This window comes from Eptesicus fuscus, chromosome 7 (genome assembly GCF_027574615.1).
Source record: "Eptesicus fuscus isolate TK198812 chromosome 7, DD_ASM_mEF_20220401, whole genome shotgun sequence".
In the NCBI taxonomy this organism is placed as follows: Eukaryota; Metazoa; Chordata; class Mammalia; order Chiroptera; family Vespertilionidae; genus Eptesicus; species Eptesicus fuscus.
The window spans coordinates 106614838-106637279 of NC_072479.1; the positions used below are offsets into that span (position 1 = coordinate 106614838).

The 22442-nt window shown below is 65.1% G+C and overlaps 1 protein-coding gene across 2 annotated transcripts; it reads left to right on the plus strand.

Moving 5' to 3' along the window:
• The first annotated feature begins 1572 nt into the window (after positions 1–1572).
• Positions 1573–21945, plus strand: TTC38 (tetratricopeptide repeat domain 38). Of its 2 annotated transcripts, XM_008155415.3 has the most exons (14): positions 1573–1622; positions 2347–2424; positions 3935–4016; positions 4951–5122; positions 6520–6693; positions 9659–9734; positions 11922–12041; positions 14889–14948; positions 15872–15910; positions 16984–17065; positions 18949–19114; positions 19763–19922; positions 20078–20151; positions 20675–21945. In XM_008155415.3, exons 1-14 carry the CDS (start codon positions 1590–1592, stop codon positions 20766–20768), a joined length of 1410 nt encoding a protein of 469 aa, XP_008153637.2. In that variant the 5' UTR covers positions 1573–1589; the 3' UTR covers positions 20769–21945. The 2 variants fall into 2 exon arrangements, with proteins under 2 accessions (XP_008153637.2, XP_054575620.1); XM_054719645.1 differs by lacking the exons at positions 1573–1622; positions 2347–2424 and adding an exon at positions 3628–3680.
• The last annotated feature ends 497 nt before the right edge of the window (positions 21946–22442 follow it).

The window sequence follows — 22442 nt, forward strand, 5'->3', positions numbered from 1 at the left end:
GGGGAATCACCTGTTTTTCACAGCAGCTGCTCCCCTCCCGCTCCCACCAGCCGGGCATGAAGGTTTCAGTCTCTCCGCGTCCTTGCCAACACCTTCTTTCCTTTTTCTTTCTAGTCAACCTACCGGATGGGAAGTGGCATTTCACTGTGGTTTTGATTTGCATTTCCCTGTTGACTAATAATGTTGAGCATTTTTTTTAATCTTCCCTCGAGGATATGTTTCCATTGATTTTACAGAGAGAGGCAGGGAGGGGGAGGGGGAGGGGGAGGGGGAGGGGGAGGGGAAGGGGAGGGGGAGAGGGAGGGGGAGGGGGAGGGGGAAAAGGAGGGGGAGGGGGAGGGGGAGGGAAACATCAGTGAGTTGCCTGCCGTGCGCACCCGGACCAGGGATGGAACCTGCAACCTGGGTGTGTGCCCTGAGCAGGAAGCAAACCCGAGACCTTTCCATGTCCGGACTCTGCTCCAAGCCACTGGGCCCCGCCGGCCAGGCCAGATGGGCATCTTTTCAGGGTTCATGGGCCATTTCTATGTTTTCTTTGGAGAGTGTATCCTCACATTCTTTGCTTAATTTCAAGCCGGGACGTTTGCGTTTGCGGTTGAGCGGTGAGAATCCCCCGGTGTTGTGGGGGGAGGCTCCCGGCCAGGCTGTGATTGGCGGGAATTCTCGCTGTCCCACGGCCGTCTTCACTCTCTGGATGCTGTCCCTGATGCAGGAAGGTTGTACTCATTTTGGTGAAATCCAATTTTTCTGTTTCCTTTTGTTGCTTGTCCTTTGGTGTCGCATCTAAGAAACCATTGTCCCATCTGACGTCACGAGGGTTTACCCCTCGGTTTCCTCCTAAGAGTTCTATGATTTCATCTCTTACAGAAGACAAGTAATACTTTAATGCAGTATTTTTGGAAATCAAAAAGTAAGGCAAAAAAAATCATAGTGAACAAAAAGATCAACATTTTAACCTGCTCTTGAGCTACTCACTCCTGCCTCCTGCGCCCTGGGGAGAGGTGGGGAGGGTTAGATTACATTGGGAGGTGGTGGGGGGGGGCAGTGGCGAGAGGTTTGGGGCTGAGGGCAGAGCTCAGGCTGCAAGTCCTGGAGAGGGAGAGGAAGAGGGGGAGGGAGAGGGGAGAGGGGGGAGAGGGAGAGGGGACGGACCGGACCCTGGGGGGATGTTGGCCAAAATCTCCGCCGTGGGTGGCTGTGCGCGCCTGGCTGCCCGGTGGAACTACCGCTGCCCGGGGCTCCTCTGCCGCCAGGGACCCGCAGGCCCTCCGCAAGGGGGTCCCCGGCAGGGAGGGGCCCTTCGGCGGTTGTGGGGAGCGGGAGTTGGGGGGGCAAGACCGGCGGCCGGCCAACGCACGCCGCGGCTCACACCAAATGTGCCCCCTCGGGCCGGGCGGCTCCCTCCCCGCCCTCCCTGGGCGGACCGTCCCGGGGCCTCCGATTGCCCGTGAGGCGGGGCGCTGTCCCGCCCCGTGAGCCAGCGGGGAGCTCGGCCGCCGCGCCCCGCCCCTCCCGCTCCCCGGCCCGCCCCTCCCGCGCCCGGAAGGCCACCCGCAGAGCGGAGCGCGCACCCGCTCGGAGCGCGCACCATGGCCGTGTGCCCGCCGCTGCGTGACTGCCAGGTACGCGGGGCAGGACCCCTGGGCGCACGGCAGGGCCCGGAGGACCGCCCCCGGCGGGGTCCCCCCCCCTTGGGGAAACCGGGAGACCCCGGGACCCCCAGAGGGCACCACCCCGCGTGGCACGCAGGGCGCCCGGCGTCAGCGAGGGTGTCCTGGGCACCGGCCAGGCGGGGAGCCCGCCCCCGTGCAGATGAGGAAGGCGGGGTTCGGAGGAGCCGGGACGCAATGTTCCCGGGAGGAGAGGACATGCCCCGCCCGGGAGGAGGGGGGGGGGGGGGCCGGACACCGAGGGGGCGGGTAGGTGAGCAGCGCGGACGGACGGACGGAGTTTCCAGGGACGGAGCTGCGGCGGGCGGTGCCTGGGCGGGAGCGGAGGGCCGTTAGGGGTGAGCAGGCAGGACGCACCCCCCGCCTGCTCCCCGGGCACCCAGCACCGGGAGCCCGTCCACAGAGGGCCGGCCGGGTCCGAGGGAGGACCTCCCAGAGGCCACGGTTCTCCAGAGGCCGCGGCGCCTGGAGCCTGCCCCGCGCTCAGCCTCTGCTCCGCCAGCTGCGAGGTCTGGGAGGCCCCGCGGGGCCCCTGCCTGCCGCCCGGAGGCCGGGCCTGACGGGTCCCACCGGGCAGATGCCAGGCCGGGGTCTCCGTGCCGGGGGTTGGGTGGAGGGTTCCTGATGGGAGGGCCACGTGGAACAAGGCCTGACTCCATTCCCTCCGGCGGTGCAGGCGTGGAAGGATGCGGGTCTCCCGCTCTCCACCCCCAGCAACGAGGCCTGCAAGCTGTTCGACGCCACCCTGACCCAGGTGAGGCCCTCTGAGCGAAGCAGCCCCTTCCGTAAAGGTCCAGGGCCGGGTTTCCGAAGGTGGTGAAAGCTTTTTAAAAAGATACGTTTTTATTAATTTCAGAGAGGACAGGAGAGGAGGAGAGGGATAGAAACTTAAATGAGAGAGAATCATGGATCGGCTGCCTCCTGCACGCCCATCGCCCTCCCCCCCCCCTCACTGGGGATCAAGCCCACAACCCGGGCATGTGCCCTTGACCGGAATCGAACCCTGACCTCCTGGTTCATAGGTCACCGCTCAACCACGGAGCCACGCCGGCCGGGCTGGTGAATGCTTTTAATTAATTTTTCCCTGTTTAATTGTTGGGTGCGTCTCACAGCTACGTCCATTCCTGCCATGACGAGAAGGCTCCTTGCACGGGTCCAGGGCGCTCTGTGCTCCCTTCTAACCGCTCGCTTCCGCGTGCACCCTGAGGGGGTTCCTCGAGGGGCCCCAGGTGGGGTGGGGGATGGCCGTGGGCAGGCGAGGGACCCGCACTTCCGGAGCCTTCCGTCTTCCTCAGCCCTCCTGGCTTATCAAGTGGAGCCCACGGACCCTTCCTCCCAGGTCTCCTGGGAACTTGGGGAGAGCAGGGCTTCATGGGGACCCAGGCATTCTTCATAACGCTTTCTAAAGACTATTCTTGATTTTAGAGGGAGAGAGAGAGACATCGATGTGAGAGAGAAACATCATTCAGTTGCCTCCCGTATGCACCCCAACCAGGGATCGAACCCACAACCTGGGTATGTGCCCTGACCGGGAATCAAACCAGTGACTTTTCGATGCATGGGACGATACCCAACCACTGAGCCACACCGGCCAGGGCTCGGCCTGACTTTCCACAATGCATGTTTACTACGGTTCTTCTTCTTTTTTTAAACTGTTTTATTTTTTTTTATTTTTTTTTTATTGTATAATCCTCACCCGAGGATATTTTTCCATTGATTTTAGAGAGAGTGGGAGAGAGAGGGAAAGAGAGAGAAACACTGGTGTGAGAGAAACACATCGATGGGTGGCCTCCTTGCATGCGCCCCAACCAGGGCCCGGGCCAGGGAGGAGCCTGCAGCCAAGGTACGTGCCCTTGACCAGAATCGAACCTGGGACCTTTTGGTCTGCAGGCTGACGCTCTACCCACTGAGCAAACCGACCAGGGCTACGTTCTTCTTAAAGGTGTGAACAAGGCGGAGAAGACGCCCCCTGGGTGCCCCGTCGCGGCCCCTCGAGGCTGACGCTGAGTGGTGGGCAGGTGCCGCAGGCAGACTCCCTTTAGAGGCTGGGGGAGTTGGAAACGGCGGCCTCGCCCCCCACAGAACGTGCCTCGAGTGGCGCGTGTTCAGTCTCTTCTCTGAGATCCACCCAGTCCCGCTTTCCTTGAGCCCAGAAAGCACTGCGTGTCCCGGGAAGGAGCGCGGTCAGGACCTAGGTCCGCGCCTTTGTCAGCGGCGCCGGCCCCCCCGGGACGGGACGGCTCGGTGACGCTCTTGTGTTTCAGTACGTGAAGTGGACCAACGACAAGGCTCTCGGGGGCATCGAGGGCTGCCTGGCGAAGCTGAAGGCAGCAGACCCGACCTTCGGTGAGTGACGCTCCCCGGGCGGGCATCTGCACGGGGGGGGAGGGAGGTGCCAGTCGGTGTTGTGGTTGGAACACCAGCTGCTCCCGTAGCGATGCCGGGTTCTGGAGAGGCATCTTTCCCCCCTAATCGGATGCCCATCCTGCAAAAAAGACCCTGATCCCATTTCTCAGGTGAGAACAACGAGGTCTGGAGAAAGAAAGGTTCAGCTGCCCTGGCTGGGATGCTCAGTGGTTAGAGCGTCGGCCTGCGGACCAAAGGGTTTTGGGTTCCATTCCTGGTCAAGGGCGCATACCTTGGTTGTGGGTTCAATCCCCAGCCCCAGTCAGGGTACATGCAGGAGGCAACCAATCAATGTGTCTCCCTCACCCCGATGTTCCTCTCTCTCTCTCTCCCAAACCCCCTCCCTTTACCCTCCCTCCTCTCTCCCTTCCACTCTGAAAATCTATGGGGAAAATATCCTCAGCTGAGGATTAAATTTTATTTTATTATTACTATTTTTTAAAGTATATTTTATCGAGTTTTTACAGAGAGGAAGCGAGAGTGACAGAGAGCTAGAAACATCAATGAGAGAGAAACATCGATCAGCTGCCTCCTGCACACCCCCCACTGGGGATGTGCCCGCAACCAAGGCACATGCCCCCGACCAGAATCGAACCCGGGACCCTTGAGTCCGCAGGCCGACGCTCTATCCACTGAGCCACACCAGCCAGGACGAGGACTAAATTTTAGAAAAGGTTCAGCTGGTGATGAGGGGCCCCAGACACGGGCCCTGTGCAGGGTGCTTTCAGGGTGCGGCCTGCAGGTGGGGGCGGGGGCCCCGCTGAGCTCTGCACTCGGTGGGGGCCCAGCCACAGCCTCCTGGGTCGAGGGCTGCTTATGTCACACGTGGGGCGGGGGGGGGGCATGTGAATCACCAGCTGCCCCCCTTCCCCAGCCATGGGCCACGCCATCGCCAATGGCCTCGTGCTGATCGGCACCGGGAGCTCCGTGCGGCTGGACCGGGAGCTGGCGCTCGCGGTGAAGGACATGGCGGAGATGTCCAAAGCCCAGCCGCTGACGCCGCGGGAGCGGCTGCACGTGTCCGCGGTGGAGGCCTTCGCCAAGGGGTGAGGAGCCCTGAGACCGGGGGGAGGGGGGGGAGCCACAGGCTGCCCAGTGCCCCGGGGAGGGAGGGGGCCGGGGTGGCCGCCCCCGCCGTCTGATCGGCACTCACATGCTGCCCGCGGCCCTGCCCAGCTGACCGGGAAGGAGGAGGCGCCGGCCAGGGTCCCCGGGGGGGGGGGGCATTCAGTAAATTGGTTCTTATTTTCTTACAAAAATCACAGGACCACGTTACAGAAACAAATAAAAGATGGAGGAGAAAACCCTCCCCTTTTCCCCTCGCCCTACCCGCCCTTCGAGCACCTGCCCAGAGCACCTGCTTCCCTCCGCGGCCCTGCCAGTGGCCAGTCGGAGCCGGAGCCCGTGCCGGGCGGCCTGGTCAGCTCAGGCCGGGGAGACGCCCGCAGAGCGAGGCGACCTGAGCTGACGGGGAGGCTCTGGAGCAGCCACAGAGGAAGGCTGCGGCCCCCGGGGGGGGGGGGGGGGCAGTGCCCGGCTTAGCGCTGGCTGGGCCTGCCCCGGGCCTCCCGCAGACGGAGCCTGGTCTCCGCGGAGATTGCCGGGGGCCGCCTGTGCAGCCAGCGCTCCGTTTGGTGTGAGTTCAGGAGCACAGCTACCCTCTGGGGTATCCATTCTGGGAGCACAGCGGACACAGGTCCGTCCGCGAGCAGCTGAGTCCTCACTGATGTGGCGGAACGTGCCGCGGCTTTACACAGAGCGACTGGTAACCGAGCCGGTTTCACCGCGGGCTTCCCGATAGGCAAGAGCCACCTCCCACAGCATCCCGTCAGTGTGAGGAAGGACACCGGCCCTGCCGTGCGGCCCCGGGGCTGAGCACCGGCCTAGGAACCAGGGGGTCAGGGTTCGATTCCCGGTCAGGGCACATGCCCGGGGCATGGGCTCGATCCCCAGTGTGGGGCGTGCAGGGGGCAGCTGATCAGTGATTCTCATCATGGATGTTTCTCTCCCTCCCTCTTTCTGAAATAAACAAAAAAAATTTTTTAAAAAGGACATCGAACAGAACAATGTCGTTGGAAGAACTGCCGTGTGGGTGTGCATGTGTGCGTGCACATATGTGCGTGTGCATGTCTGTGCGTGTGCGTGCATGTGTGTGTGCGTGTGTGACCAGTGCAGGGCAGACCGTGGAGCTGGCAGGAAGCGCACACGTGTGTGTGTATGCGTGTGTGCGTGTGTGTGCGTGTGTGCGCGTGCGTGTGACCAGTGCAGGGCGGACCGTGGAGCTGGCAGGAAGCGCACATGTGTGTGCGTGCACATGTGTGTGTATGTGTGTGCGCGTGCGTGTGACCAGTGCAGGGCGGACCGTGGAGCTGGCAGGAAGCGATGCCCTTTCCCTCCCGCAGGTGGGCCGTGTCCCTGTCGCTGAGACCCGCTCTCTCCTCAGGAACTTCCCCCACGCCTGCGAGCTGTGGGAGCAGGTTCTCCGGGACCACCCCACGGACATGCTGGCCCTCAAGTTCTCCCACGATGCCTACTTCTACCTGGGCTACCAGCAGCAGATGCGAGATTCCGCGGCCCGAGTCTACCCCTTCTGGACGCCTGACGTCCCCCTGAGCAGGTACGTGCCCGTTGGCAACCCCCTCACTTCAGTGCTGAGTCTCCCTCCCCTGCCCTGAAGGGGGCAAGGCTCCTGCCCCCCCCCCCCCACCAGGTGCGGCCACGGTGGCTCCTCTGGTTTCCTCACGCGCCCGGCTCGCCATCTGGGAGCGAGGTGGCACAGTGCGTCCCAGTCGGCACGGGGGAGCTGGCTGCGGGAGCGAGCCTGCGCCGACCTGGTCCTCCAGGGCGGTGACAGCCAAGGTCGCTGCTCACCCTGCCCCCGCCCAGCCCAGGCGGCCGGTGCTGTGCCCTGCGTGGCCTCCCTCCGGGACCCCGGCTGGTGGAGGCCCTGCTCTCTGGTCACACCAGCTGCCAAGAGGGGAAAGAGCTCTCCTGAGGGACTCGCGAGGGACGCGCTCAGAGCAGGGGTCCCACTGGGGCCCACACCCCACGGGCGGCAATGTGATTTTTAGGGGGGCAGTTCGAGAATGAGTTAGTCACAGTGAATCTTTGGCATTTCTTACGGTTCTAGGGCCCTCATGTACAGCATGTAAATATATATTGTGACATTTATGCATTTCAGTTCTCTGTTATATGTTTTGAAACGTTATTTGCTATTTTTTCCCATCACCTCATGTTTTATAACAATTTCTTAGTGATTTCTTCCTCGGGACTTCAATTGTCCTTTCGTTCTTTTATTTTTCTCTTTCATGGCTGCCATGTTCTTTGGAAGCCTGTTTAGACCAAGCTAATGCCTTTCAGGCTTCCTCCCCGTGAGTAGGAGTCACTCTTTGAATAATGAGAATTCCATGTGACGGCGGGGGTGGGGGTGGGGGTGGGGGATCAGGATTTAGAGATGCTTAGGTGGGGTGTGGCCAAGAAAGGGTGGGGACCACTGGGTCAGAGTCATTGGCCAGAGCCGGCCACCCCCTCCCAGGAGCCCAGCAAGCCCAGCTCCGCTGTGTGCTCGGAGGGGAGGGGCTGGGGGTGGGGCTACGGACCTGCGAACAGCCCGAGGGACAGGGCACAGGGTCACCTCCATTGCAGCTTTTGCTGTTGTGTTTGATAATCCTCACCCGAGGAGATTCCTCCATTGATTTGTAGAGAGAGTGGAAGGGACAGAGGGAAGAAAAGAGAGAGAGAGAGAGAGAGAGAGAGAGAGAGAGAGAGAGACATCGATTGGTTAGTTGCCTTCTGCATGTGCCCCAACCAGGGCTGGGGATCGAGCCTGCCAGCCGGGTCCATGCCCTCGACTGGGAATTGAACCTGCGGCCCTTCGGTGCGCAGGCCGACCCTCTCACCATGGGCCACACCGGCCAGGGCTCCGTCGCCTCTCAGTCAGAGGGTTGGGTGAAGGTCGAACAGGTGAATAGGTTGAAGAGCCGTGTGAGTGAGGGTTCTCCGGAGAAGCAGAGCCAGTATCACGCGTGTATCTAGATTCATGTTGTTTACACATACATGCAAACGTCAACCTCTATGTCTGCATACGTGGAGAGACATTGATTGTGAGGAGTTGGCTCCGGCTCCTGGGGGACCATCAAGTCCAAGGCCCGCAGGACAGCACAGTCGGGAAAGTCAGGGGGCGCTTCTGTGTCGCCGTCTCCGGAGAGGCCGCTTCCTTCCTCCTCTGGGAGGTCAGTCTTGTCTCGAAAACCTTCGCCTGATTCGGCGAGGCCCACCCACACCTCGGAGAGGAGCGTCGTCTGCTGATTGACATGTCAGTCGCGCACAAAAACGACCTTCACAGCAACACCTAGATCGGGTCTGACCGGACGACTGGGCGCCGCGGCCCGGCCAAGGAGACTCATCAGAGGAACCGTCACGGAGCCGGTAGAGGCCGCCGGTCGGAGCACCCCACGCGTGCTTAAAGGTTGGCGGTGACAGGACCCCACGAAGAGCCCCATGAATGTTGACGAGCAAAGTCGGAAGCCAGGGCCCCAGCACGCTGCTCCCGTGAATAGTGAAGCTGGAGTCCCCTCTGCCCACGGAGATCACCACCCCGAGTCTCAGGGAGAGGCTCCGTGGCTCCCGCTCCCGCATAATCCCGCAGACGCGCCGGGAGGAGCCCCCGCAGGTGCTCGGCGCCGGGGTGACGGAGGAGGGTGCCGGGGTGACGGAGGACGAAGGCACGCGTTCAGTCAGCGCTGTGTGGCCACGCCCATGCTCGGCGGGGCCCAGGGCGCGAGCCAGTTGAGCAGACAGGGGCCCCCGCCTCCAGGAGCTGGGGTCCGGGGAGCAGCTGCTGACAGCCCGCGGTCACCGCGGCCTCCGGGGCCGTCCCGGAGCTGTCCCTCCTGGCGGCCATCACCACGCGGCAGGCGGGAAAGGCCCTGTCACCCCGTGGGGACCTTGGCGTCCGAGGAGGTGGGATGTGAATGGCAGAGGGTCCAGCACGGACACAGGGTTCGGGTTGGGAGCAGTCAGGCAGACGATAAAGGTCACGCCGCCCCCCACCCCCCAGCCAGGGCATCAGCTCGCTGGGACCTCGCACGTGGCGTGGTGCCTGGCACAGGGACAGCGGACCAGCTCCTGGCGCTGCCATAACCAAGGCCACAGGCTGGGAGGCTTCAAACCACAGATTCACTCTTTCTCCGCTATGGAGGCCGCAGTCCGAATTCCAGGTGTCGGGGGCCCCGTCGAAGGCTCTAGGGGAGGGTCCCGGCCTCTCCCAGCTCCGGCGGGGCTTCCTCGCGCCCCTGGCTCACGGCTGTGCTCCCAGTCTCTGCCGCGGTCCTCACGCGGCTGTCTGTCCGTGTGTGCCTGTGTCTGTGTCTAACCACACTCTCCTTTCTCCTGCCATCAGAACACCGGCTGTCGGGTTTGGGACCCACCTGCTCTGGTTTGACCACATCCGCACACGCCCGGCTCCACGTTAGGACACGTGTTCACACGGGTCGTTTGGGGGCACGGTGGCCCGTGCAGGTCGTGTTGAGGGTTGAACGGTCCCGGCCCCCCTTTGAAAGAGGCGTTTGCTCTGTCTTTAGCTACGTGAAAGGCATCTACTCGTTCGGATTGATGGAAACCAACTTGTACGACCAGGCGGAGAAGCTTGCCAAAGAGGTGGGTGGCTCCCGAGGTGCCGGCCTCAGGGCTGGCGTCCGTGGGGCAGGGGCACGAGGACCCCGCTTGGGGGTGACCCCGGCCAGGTTCCCCACTCGAGGATGCGGTGGGAAGGGCTCGTGGTAGCAGCAGCTGCCGCCTGTCACCAGCACCTCCCGGGTCCGGTCCATGGTGCCAAGATGCACAAACTACCTCCATAGGTGAGGAGGGCGAGTGAGGCCCAGGGAGGCCCCGTCCCCTCGCTCCGGTTGCATGGAGGGCGGCCCTGGGCACCCGCTCTGTCTGCCTCCAGAGTCCGCATGACCCTGTGGGAGCCAGAGCTTGGGAGGCAGGGAGCGTGTGAAAATGCCGGTCCTCCCACCTCGAACCTCACTACGTGCCACTAATGTCACTCAGCCTCGGGGAGTTGAGCCACAATTGCAGCAGAGGCTGCTCTGGTGGCCCTGGCTGGGGGGCGGGGTCCCGTGGTCAGCCCTTCCCTTGGCCACGCCCCCTCAGTGAGGAGCCGCTGGGCTTTGCAAGCCCTTCTGCAGGCCCAGACCCTCCGTGCGCCCCCCAGGCAGGCCTGGAGCAGAGGCTGGAGGAGGCAGGGCCAGAGCTGCTGGAGGGAGTCTGGGCTTGGTCCCAGGGAACCTCTTAGGGGGCGGGCCTTCATCTCGGCAGGGCTAGAGAGCGGACAGGCGATTAGCACAGCTAGAGGGCGGACAGGAGTTCTGAGTAGGGGTGACAGGATTGAGAAAATGGAAGAGACAGACACAAAGACAGTAGGGAAAGCTGGGACCGGGTGGGACAGCTGTCCTCTGATGGAGAGACAGTGACCCAGAGCCGATACAGCGCGTTTATTTTATACAGTAAGATACCAGGAAGTTTTACTAAAGTTTAAGATAAAGAAAATGTGTGCATTCTTGTGGCTTCTTTGTAATTGTCACTTCTGGGTGGGCCTGGTGCCTGGCTGGATTTAGATAATGAAATCCACCCCCCTAGTGCCTGAGCTAAAGGTCAGACTGACAACACACCTGCCTCTGGCAAGGTATGTTTCCGGGGCATGGCTCTGCCAGGCGCCACTGGATTCAGATGACAGTCAGCTCAGGGGCCTTTCCCAGGTGCTCTCTACAGTTGACAGCTGCCCCAGAATCTGGAGCGAGAGCAGCGTGCTTAGGGGGTCCTTTAGGGCCCTGGCACCCAGCCTGCCCCACAGTGCCCCACCATCTCCCAAGTGTCCTGGCCCTTCAGGGCTGTGCCCTGGCTGCTACTCTCCCTCCAGACAGGCTCTTTCTTACAGTGCCCCCATGTGGACGGGGCGGGGCCCACACAGGCTGGGGCCGGAGCATGGGGCCAGGGGCAGGGGCATGGGGGCAGGGGCAGGGGTATGGGTATGGGGGCCGGGGCATGGGGGCTGGGGCAGGGGCAGGGGTATAGGGTCAGGGGCAGGGCTAGCTGGGGATGACCTGTCAGCATAGACCCCTGCAGCGGGTGCCAGGCCAGGGGCAGAGGTGCCAGGCCTTCCAGACTCTGCCTCTGTGAGAGGCCTGGGGTCCAAGGTGGGGCTGGGGGAGACCGAGACCCGGTGTGGGGTCCTGGGCACTTGTCCACAGGGCGACTGGGAGCTTCAGCCTCCTGCTCCACGTCTGGCGCTTAGTAGGCGCGCAGTCAGCACGCGTGAAAGAACAAGGCCTCCAAGGTTACATCGCAGCTCGGCGCCTGCCTTGCTGTCTGTCGCAGGAGCAGCTGTTGTTATGAACAGTGGTGACGTCAGAACAGCCCAGAACCTTGGGCGTGTGGCCACCGCACGGGTGTTGGTGGGAAGGGGCGGCGGGAGCCCTGGGCACGTGCAGTGGCACAGCGTTGGCACAGACCGCGTCCCAGGGTGAAACAGGCCCCCAGAGCCTGGAGGGCAGGGAGCAGGTGACGGCGTTCGCAGGAGGCTGCGGGGCAGGGGGCGCCTGGCGTTGGGAAGACGGCTGTGTGGTCCCGGGCCGGCCGCTCAGTCCCATCTGTGAAATGGGTGTGACACCCCCTGGGAGCCTGCAGGTGGTCAGCAGGCTGGCCTTCGGGCCATCACTGTTTGAGGCTGAGCCCAGTCCCCATGCCGGCCCCGCCCGATGCCCGGCCTCCAGCTCAGGCCGCGTGTGCGGAACTCGGAGCCGCCGCCTGACTGATCCGTCCCCTCTTTCCCGCCCCCCTCAGGCGTTGTCTGTGACCCCCACGGACGCGTGGTCGGTGCACACCGTGGCCCACATCCACGAGATGAAGGCGGAGGTCAAGGCCGGGCTGGACTTCATGCAGCGCTCGGAAGCCCACTGGAAGGTACGCGTCGCGGCCGTCGCCTGCCCGGGCGGCCCGTCCCCCTCGAGCTGGGCCAGGCATCGTGGACAGAGGCTGCGGGTGCAGCGTGGCCGTGGGGAACGTGTGTGTGGGCGGCGTTTCTGTCCAGCCACAGCGCGCCCTGGGCCAGTGTTTTGCGGGTGCCTCTAGCGTCGGTCCTGGCCCGAGGCATTTGGGGTAAAAGGAACGGACGAGAAAGCGCCCCGGAAAGGAGCCTGGCGCGGGGGGAACCGTGAGGGCGCGGGCTGCCCTGTGCCCCACCGGCCCGTGGGCTCCGCGTGGCACCCAGGAGTGGGCTCGGAGCGCCGGGCCGCGGGGCCGGGTGATGGCGAGGGAGGGTCTGCAGGGCTGGCCTGCGGGATGGGCGTCCTGGGGGGCCGGGAGCTGGCCCTCCCGCCGCCCTCCTGGCGTCCCGGCCGTGGAGGCTCAGAGGCCGCCTTCCCCCTCTGTGTGCGCCTGTTGCCCCGGGCTTGCGTCTGGCTCAGCCAGCCACCTGTCCAGGTGTGGGTCTGCCCTGCCCTTCTCTGCCGTGTGGGTCCCCAGGGCGACGCCGGCCAGGACAGAGGGTCTCTGCCCAGGCTGGACCGAGCGGCGGGCGTTCAGTGACCGAGCAGAGCGTGGAAGCGCCAGGAACCAGGCAGGTGGCTGCGTCCGTAGCGGCTCCCCGGCCTGGGACGTGCCTGTGGGAAGTGCAGGTGGCCCCTGACTCCCGGGATTAGGGTTGGGGTTAGGGTTACAGGGTGTGTTTTATGGGGCTGTGGAGCCTTATTTACTTACTTTTGTTGTTGTTAATCCTCCCCCGAGGATATTTTCCCATCGGTTTTTAGAGCGAGGGGAGGGGAGGGGAGGGGGAGAGACAGAGAGAGAGAGAAACATCGACGTGAGAGAAAGACATCGATTAGTTGCCTTCCGCACGTGCCCGACCAGGGCCGAGAGTCGAGCCTGCGACTGAGGTAGGTGCCCTTGCCCAGAATGGAGCCCGGACGCTGGGTGTGCGGGCTGGCACGCACCCACTGAGCACGCATGATAAAGCCCGTGGGACACTGGGCCCTTGACTGCGAGCAGGCCTGTGTCAGGCGGCCGCCCGAGCGTGGGCTGAGGCGGGCCCAGAGCGCGTTGAGGGTGGGCCGTGCTGAGCCGGAGGGTGGTGGGTCAGGGCGTGACATACACGCATCCTGACGGCGGGTGTTTCCGGCGGTTGGTGCTTCCTGGTGTGACCCGCCGTCCGTCGGGGCCTCGGGAACGACAGGGAGCGCCCCGGGCTTCTTGGCAGCGGTGCGGGCGCAGGCGGACGGTGACCGTGAGAATGGTGACCCCCTGCGGCTCGCACTCAGGTCTTCCTAAGGGTCCCCAAGCTCTGGGGACGGGAGAGCCTGGGGGGCCCGTGGGGGACCTGCCTCGGGCTCCCCACACAGATACCGACTGCCGGTTCCTGGGAGCACTGGGGTCTGCGGGGGAGCAGCGTGCAGCCCCTCCCGGCTGGGGCCAGGGCTTGTCCAGGCAGAACGGAGGGAGGCGGGGTGGAGGGCCCGGCCAGGGCGTCCAGCTCATTCCGTGCACATCTCTTCGGAGACCCTGCTTTTCCTGGGCCTGGCTCTGTCCCGGGCGTGAACGTGACCCCCCCCCCCCCCCAGCCTCGGTGTCCTCCTCCTACGCCTGCTGTGGTGACAGCCCTGAAGCCCTGGGCCCCACACGAGCTCCCTTGGGTGTTGGTTCCAAACACAGAAGATGAGGCGGCTCAGGCTGGCGGGGTCGTCTCCCGCGGGCTCTCGCCACTTGCCCTCGGCGTCTGCCCCCTGCCGTGTCTGCTGGCGGCCTCCGGCCTGGCCGGACAGCTCTGGAGGGACCGTGTGGCCTGGGATGCGCTTTCCTCCTCCTCCAGCCACTGTCCCCGCTGTGTGCTCGGCCCTGGGACCCCGCTGAGAGCCCAGCCTGGGCTTCTCTGTCCTCAAAAGACCAGTGAGCAGGCTCCCGGCCGCCCCCGGGCCACCCCGGCCAGGGCACGCGGGGGCGTGGGCACCCAGAGGAGGCTGGAGGGGAAGTGGTCAGGGAAGGCCTCCTGGCGAAGGCAGCCTTTGGGCTGGGTGAGGAGGGTGTGTAGGCGTTGGCAGGTGACGGAGGGGGAGGTGGGTGGTACCCAGCCAAGGGCAGCCTGAGCAAAGACATCCATTGGTAACGGATGGAATTACACGTCCCGGTTGTCTGAAATCCCAGGCCCGGAGAGGGGCGGGCAGCTTGTGTCCTCAGCACAGGCGCAGAGCGGCCGGGGCCTGGGGGGCCTGCCGGGCCCCTTTCCAGGAGCCGGAGGTGGTGCCCGGTGAGGAGGCGGCGGCAGTGCGGGCACAGCAGCCGGTAGAAGGAAGGGCTGGCGTCCAGGTGTCCGCCCGGGGCCCCTCCTGCTGGGGCCCTGCCAGGACCTGGAGTGGCCGGCTCCCCGGCCCCGGCGGCTTTGTCAGGTCCCTGCGCGGGGGGAGGGGGGGGGGGGGGGGGGAGACACGGGCCCTGCAGCCGGTGATTTCCATTCACTTCACTCCACACACAAGGCGGCGGGCGAGGAGCTGGGTGACCCTGCGGACCGGGTCCTCCTGCTTCCTGGCTGTGGGGCTGACATGGCCGCCCGCCCCCGGCCTGTCTCCTCCGCGAGCGAACGCGGCCTCGACCCGCGTCCCTGGCGCTGAAGGAGGCGGCGCGGAAACGCCGCTCAGCCCGCCTGGGAGGGCGCCCGGGGAGTGTTCCCACGCTCGAGGGCGTGGGTTCTGCAGAAGCCAGCACCCGGCCCCGTGTCCCCGGAGGCTGTCGGATGCTGCTGATCCTCTCCTCTCTCCCCAGGACTCGGACATGCTCGCCTGTCACAACTACTGGCACTGGGCCTTGTACCTGATTGAGAAGGTGAGGGGACGGGACGTGCTTTCTCCCCTCGGGGCCCCTCACGTCCGTGGAGCAGTAATGTGTGTGCACGTGTATTTATATCCTCCCCCGAGGATACTTTTCCCACTGATTTTTTTTTTTTTTTTTGAGAGCGGAAGGGAGGAAGGAGGGGGAGAGAGAGACACATCGATTGGTTGCCTCCCATTTGCACCCTGACCGGGGCTGGGGATAGAGCCTGCAACCGAGGTACATGCTCTGGATGGGAATCGAACCCGCGCCCTTCGGTCCGCCCGGCCGGCTGTGTTTGCGCGTTGTAAGGGTGTCCCGGTGCGGGAGAGGCTGCGCGGTTCCCGTGGCTTTTCAGGCCTAACCACCGCCGGCTCCGGCACCGTCTGCACTTGGAGGCCAGGGGTGTTGTGTGCAGCGGCGGCGACACCTCAGACCAGTGTCCCTGTTGCCGGGGTGACCTGCTGAGCCCCAGGGTGCTCCCGATGCATTGCCCCAGGGGAGCCTGATGGGGGGACCCCTGGTCCCCACTGGTCCTGCCCTGGCTCCCCGAGGTGCTTCCCGCAGAGCGGCTCTCAGAGGCACTCCGGACGCTCCCTAATGTCCACGGAGGAATGCTGGGAAGACGGGGACCTGCAGGGACACGAAGGACGCGGTGACACGCTGCCCAGCCGGAAGCGGTGTGCGCAGCCGAGGGTGCAGGGAGGAGAGAGGAGGGAGAGGGTGCAGGAGGGCGCTTGCGGCAGGTGGACAGGCTCTCGTAGGAAGGCTGTGCTTTGACCAGCGTTCCCCTAGCAGCGAGGCTGCGTCCTCCCCCCGCACTAGGTGCGCCCACCCCTCCGTAGCGCGTGGGGGCCTCGGCGTGGCGGCGTCCCCGGCCACTTCTCCCATCACACCTCACCCTCTGGACAGTAACCGCGGGAACTTCACTTTTGCAGGGCGAGTATGAGGCCGCGCTGACCATTTACGACGACCACGTAAGTCCACGTTTGCACACGGCTCGGTTTATTGCGGCAATTTGGCTTTTAGTCTCTAGACCTTTGAGCCCATCGCCGCTGCCCGGCCGGAAACAGCCTGGAGCGGAGCACACGCTTGTGTAAGACTCGGTGAATTCCCCTCCGCCCGCCCACGTGGTAACCAGCGGGGAAGACGGTGGGTCGGCAGTGCCCCCTCGTGGGCATTGGTGGAATTACACTTTGGTTGTCTCTGAAATCCCAGCCTTGATCCTCTGATAGGAAATTTTTATTGTGGAAAAACGTACAGAACCCCAAACCCGCCATTTTAACCAGCGTTAGGTGTCCAGGTCTGTGGCATCGAGTCCGTTCGCATTGGTGTGCATCTGGCCCACCATCATCTCCAGAACTTTCTCGTCTTCCCAACTAACACCCTGTGCCCACTGAACACCAACTCCCCACTCCTCTCCCCGGCCCCTAGATGTGCTTTAAAAAAATGTCCTTCTATTGATTTCGGAAAGGGAGAGAGAGAGAAACCTCAATGATGAGAGAGAATCACGGATCGGCTGCCTCCTGCACGCCCCACACTGGAGATGGAGCCCACCACCTGGGCATGTGCCCCGACCGGGAATTGAACTGTGACCTCCTGGTTCCTAGGTCGGTCGGTGCTCAACCCCTGAGCCACGCCGGCCGGGCTAGACATGCTTTTCGGAGAAACAAAGCCTGCCTCCCAGCTCCAGGCAGCCCGGGACGGGCCTCAGGACAGGCTGAGGTCAGAGAAATAGCACCAGGGGAGGCACCGGGGACCTTTCCCCGAAGCGGTCCTTCCAGCTGTCAGGGTTTCGTGGAGGGAGTGGAAGGTGCCGAGCGCCGTGGGCCGTGAGGTGGAGACCAGCCTCCTAGAACCGCGGACGGGCAGACGCGTGTCCGGGAGCAGGGTCCACGGCGGGGGTGGGAGGTGGTGGATGCCGGGCCTGCACATGCTCCCCCAGGTCTGCGCCTCGTGGGGATGGAGCCTCGGTGGGGGGCAAGGAGGGGACGGGGCGGGGGGGGGGGGGGACTGGCGCTGCTGAGGCCCCGCCCACCCTGCCTTCCAGATCCTCCCCAGCCTGCGGGCCAGCGGCGCCATGCTGGACGTGGTGGACAGCTGCTCCATGCTGTACCGGCTGCAGATGGAAGGTGCCAGCTCCCTGCTCTCCCCCTTGGTCCCCCCCCCACCCCCCCGCCGCATGGTGAGGGGACAGGCCTCGCCAGCCTCCGGTCCCGCTGCAGGTCCTGGGACGCGCCCCCAGCCACGGCCTTGGGCCCGAGGGCTGTGCTGCCTCCCAGCCGCCTGAGCCCGGGACCAGGCGCCAGGCCCTTTCTCCCAGTTCCCACCACCCCCGTGTGCAGGCCTCGGGCCCTGTGCCCAGGGTGGCACCTGCGCTCCCCATAGCCTGCCCACCAGGCCTCTGAGCACAGCTGGCACCTGGCTGCCTTTCAGAACGAGGAAGGGAGAGTTTCTCAACCCCTGGGCTTCAGAGCGGTTTCTCCACAGTCACCCACGCTCTGCAGGTCGCCTGGGCGAGGCTGGCCCCAGCTCTGGGGTGACGGAGGCTCCCGGCCAGCTCTGCGCCCGGATGGTTCTCCTACCCCCAGGCCCAGCAGAGCCAGCCTGGACCCCTCCAGACCCCGGGTCAGCAGGGCCGTGTGGGTGAGACCAGGCAGGCGGGCAGCCCCAGGGCCGCTCAGGAGGGTTCCCGGGAGGCTGCCCGGTAGAGGGGAAACGTGACAGCGGGCGGGTGCGTAGGGCTTGCCAGGCAGAGTCGGGGAACGGTGTTCCACGCAGAGAGCAGCTCTCCAAAGCCCCCGACACGGAAACCACGGCCAAGGGCACGTGAGGAGCTGGCTCTCCACGGTCTTAGGGGCTGCGGGAGCAGGGATGGACGGCTCGGGCCTGCCTTTATTTAGTCATTTTTAATGTTTTATTGATTTTTAGAGAGAGGGGAGGGGCGAGGCATAGAGGGATAGAAACATTGATGAGAGAGAAACATCCTCCATCCTGCACGCCCCCTGCTGGCGATCCAGCCTGCAACCAGGGCATCTGCCCCGACTGGGAATCGAACATTGACCTCTTGATTCCTGGGTTGGTGCTCAACCACTGAGCCACACCAGCTGGGCTCCAGTCCGCCTTTGAGAAAGAACCTCTGAGCAGTGCGGGCTGAGCCAGGGGGAGCCGAGGCCAGAGGCTGAGGGATGGGGAGGAGGCGGAGGGACAGAGAGGTGGTGGGCGGTCCTTGAAGAGGCCTGGGGGTCGGGAGGGAGCCGGCCGTGCGGAGGCTGCCCCCTGGTTGTCCGGGGGCAAGGCTGGGACCCTGAGACCTGGGCTGGGGGAGGCCTGTGTCCCTCGTCACCAAAACCGGCCAGAACTGTCGGGGGCAGGGCGGGTGGCGGGAAGGCACGGCCGCTCGCTCCCTCACGCCGAGTGGAGACTCGGAGCCAGGTCCAGAGTCGCCCAGCTGGGAAACAGGCCGAGGGCAACATCCCTGGGCACGGAGGTGCCAGGGGCGGGGGGCGGGGGGAGACGTGGGAGAAGCCGGAGCTCCCGGGGTCGGAGGACGGAGGGGCGGGGTGCTGGGAGAGGGTCCGAGCAGGGACGGCTAGGCTGAGGAATGGGGACACCGAGGCGGAAGGAGGCTCCGGGCTCGGCAGGTGTTTAGCGAGCACCTGGGACGTATCAGGCGCCGATGGCAGTGCCGTGGGAGGAGGTGACAAGGTGGTTTGGGGATTCATTAAAGGGGCTGGAGACGACCCGAAACCCTCCCATCGTTTTTGAAATTAGCTTTCTAACGGAGCACTGACTGGTTTTACGATTGAACGAAGGAGCGTAAACTGCCCCCCTCACCCCCACCCCCCGCAAAGGCCTCAGCACGAGGCCGGGCTCTGCTTGCCAGCCCCGCTCGCCTCCAGCCTTCCTCCCCGGGGCAGGGTCCTAGGGCCCCCCACGTGCGGGCGCGGGAGGCCCGGGCGCAGGACGCACGCGGGAGCCTCACGCCTGCGGCGGTTCCCTCCCCGCGTCCTAGGGGTGCCTGTGGGCGAGCGGTGGCAGGACGTCCTGCCCGTGACCCGGGAGCACAGCCGCGACCACATCCTGCTGTTCAACGACGCCCACTTCCTGATGGCGTCCCTGGGCGCGCGGGACTCCCGGACCACGCAGGAGCTGCTGACCACCCTGCAGGAGGCCAGCGAGTACGCGGGGCCGGGGCCGGGCGCCTCTGTGCCAGGGCGGCTGGGGGCCCGGGGGTGAGCTCAGCCGTGGGGATGCGTCCAGGGCTGCGCCCAGGTGTGCGCCCTCCGTCCTCCGGGGTGCCCTCCAGGTGGGCAGCCTGGGTGGGTGTGCCTGCACCCCCCGGGGAGGGTGGGAGAGCTCCTGTCCACGGGCAGCCTCCCTCAGGGGATGTGGAGGAGTCCCCGAAGCGCTTCTTTTCCATGAGCCTCAGTTTCCCCACGTGCAAACCGGGGACAGTGCTGCTGAGGCAGCGGAGGGACAGCGACACGCCGGGGGCGGGTTCCTGGCACTGGTGGGGGCCCCTGCCCGTCCCCGTGAGGCCAGAGGGAGCCTGGGAGGCGGGGCCTGGAGGTGCAGCCAGGCCTGGCCCCCACCTGGAGGCTCTAGCCCGGGGGGGGGGGGTGTGCCCCTGTGGTTTGTCCCGAGGCCTGGTGGAGGCTGACCTCTGTCGCAGCTTGAACTGGTCACCGCCACGGCCGCTGGCCCTGCCCCTCCCCCAGGCGAGGTGCCCAGCGACGGAGCCGCCTTGAAGCTCGGGCCTGGGCCCCGGGCTGAGCAGGGGCGCAGCTGTGGGCGACGGGCAGGCCCTGAGGGCACCTTCCCGGCAGGTCCCCCGGGGAGAACTGTCAGCACCGCCTGGCCCGCGACGTGGGGCTGCCCCTGTGCCAGGCCCTGGTGGAGGCCGAGCGCGGGAACCCCGCCCGCGTGCTGGAGCTGCTGCTGCCCATCCGCTACCGCGTGGTCCAGATCGGGGGCAGCAACGCGCAGGTGAGCCGCCGCCCGCAGCCCGGCTCCGAGGGGTGGAGCCCGCCGTGCGGGGGTCCTCACCGCCGCCCCCAGGCCGTCCCTGAGGGCAGGGGCCTTCCGGAGGCGGGTGCCCCCCTCGCCCAGTCCCGGGAGCCTGACCTGCGGTGACCTTTCAGAGAGACGTCTTCAGCCAGCTGCTGATCCACGCGGCCCTGCAGTGCCCCGCGGGCCCCCACAGGAACGTGGCCCGGTGAGTCCTCGGTCACGGCTCTCACACGGGGTCTCCCGTGGGGTCCGGCATGCTCAGCGGCCCCACCTCCCTGGGCCTGGCGGTTCCCAGCTTGGAGGTCACGCAGGCACGAGGCTCCGCTGCTCGGTCCTCCCTGGTTGCCATGCCAACTTGTCCGCAGGGCACCGCCCCGGCCCATCCCAGCCACGCTGAGCGTTACCCGGACGCCTGCCTCCGCGGGCCCTGGGCCTTGGCACGTGTGTGCCCGCCGCCCCGGCTACGTCCTCCTTTCCCACCTGATGCACCTACCAAGCCTCACCCCTCGGTGCCGTTCCCCGCCCGTCCGGCTGGTGCCAGGAGGCGCTGGGCGGGCAGACCCAGGCCCGGCTGCCCCCTCCCGCAGCCTGGGAAGGGGACCATCTTGCTCTCGGACCACCTCAGCCCCAGCCCACGCTGCCTGGGTCCTGCCTCAGGGCTGAGCGACCCATCGGGCCCCCACCTCCTTCTAGAAGGTTCCACCACAGCCCCGTCTCTGTTTCTGCAGAAGCCTTCTGATGGAGCGGGACGCCTTGAAGCCCGGCTCGCCCCTGACGGAGCGGCTCATCCGCAAGGCAGCCGCCGTCCACCTCCTGCAGTGAGCGGGCGGCCCAGCGCAGATCCGCCGCCCGCGGGCGTCCTAGCTTAGGAGCCACGCCCGACAGGCCTGAGGGGTGGTCTGCAGCTTTAAACCGAGCCCTGTGACCAGCGGCCTCACGGGAAGAGGGATGTGACTGTGTAGACACGACTCAGAATCTTCTAATCCTCGTTCACGGCCAAGGTGCCTGCTGTGTGGCCACTGGCCTTGCAAATTGTATTTCCCCAGGGACCTCGCGCCTCCTGCTGTTCAAGGGATGGAAGCGGGGTGGGATGGGGGTGGCTCAGCGGGGAGGAGAGGAGGGGGAGTCTTCACAGCCCCAGGGGCACCCCACCCCAGGCTGCCCTTGGGGTAACCCTCACTGCCTTTGCAGCCTCCTCCCGGCAGGTTGGGGTGAGGGAACCAGTGGGCAGTGACTTGCCCAGGCCACAGCGAGTGGAGGCCCTGGCCCTCCTGGGGGAGGGACCTCATCTCAGCCTCCCCCCTCCGGGGCACAGCCCGCGGGTGCCCTCCTGCCGCGTCCCGGGGCGTTTGGCGACACCGTGAGGGCTTGCCTCTCTTTATTCTAAGCTGCACCTCGTGAAAGGGCCCCACAGGGTTTCTTCCGTGGGCTGTGACCGGTCAGACGAGCGCAGCGCTGAGCTGCCTGCTTTCTGGGGTGTGAGGGCTGAGCTGGGGTTGCCCTGTTGGGGCAAACACCGAAGCACCGTGACGTGGCTTCCGTAGCACCGTCTCGGCGTCTCGGCACCTGCTTCCGGGTGTTCACCGGGCCCACGGCCCTGAGCCAGGCTTCATGTGCGGACAGAGCCGCCTCCTGAGGGGAGCAGGGCCCGAGAGGGGCTGGGAGATGGCGCAAACCCCCCACCCCCCACCCCTTGGAGCCTCTCTCGCTGGGCCCGAAGCAGGCCATGCCTGGACTTCCCTGTCCCTTCAGCCAACACATCCTCCTCTCTCTAAAGCTGGTGTGGCCCAGCAGCCATGGCTCAGTGGTTGAGTGTGGACCTAGGAACCAGTTCACGGTCCCATTCCCGGTCAGGGGCACACGCCTGGGTTGTGGGCTTGGTTCCCAGTAGGGGGCGCATGCAGGAGGCAGCCGATCCCTGATTCTCTCTCATCATTGATGTTTCTACCGCTCCCTCCCTCTCCCTTCCTCTCTGAAGTCAATAAAAACATATTAAAATAATAAAGTCCGTGTGACCCTGATTAGGGTTTCCTACTCCCAAAGGCTCTGGGTGTGGCTGGGATTTGCACCTGGTCTGTCTGGCTCCATCTCTCTTCTCCCGTTAAGCAGGACCCTGAGCCAAAGATGACGGGACTCAGGAACCCAGGATCAGAGACTCGGGTGGGCGAGGCAGGGGCCAGAGGCCCAGCACATCGGAACCCGGTGAGGGTGACGAGAGGCTGCAGGGGAGCCCCTAGAGAGAAAAGAGGTGCTGGGGATGCAGCGTGCAGGCCGGGTTCCTTCCAAGGTACTAAACTCCCCCTCCCCCATCGTGCCGAGCCCTCGCTCAGCTCCTGCCTGGCGCCCCGCGCTGGGCTGGGTGAGGCTGGAGGACAGTGATGGCTGAGACCCACCTGCCCTGTAGGAGCTCAGAGTCTCTTGAGGAGCCCGACTTGGAATGAGAAGGGAAGCGGGACCACGGCCACACGGAGTGATGGGTGTGGATGGGGGTCCTGG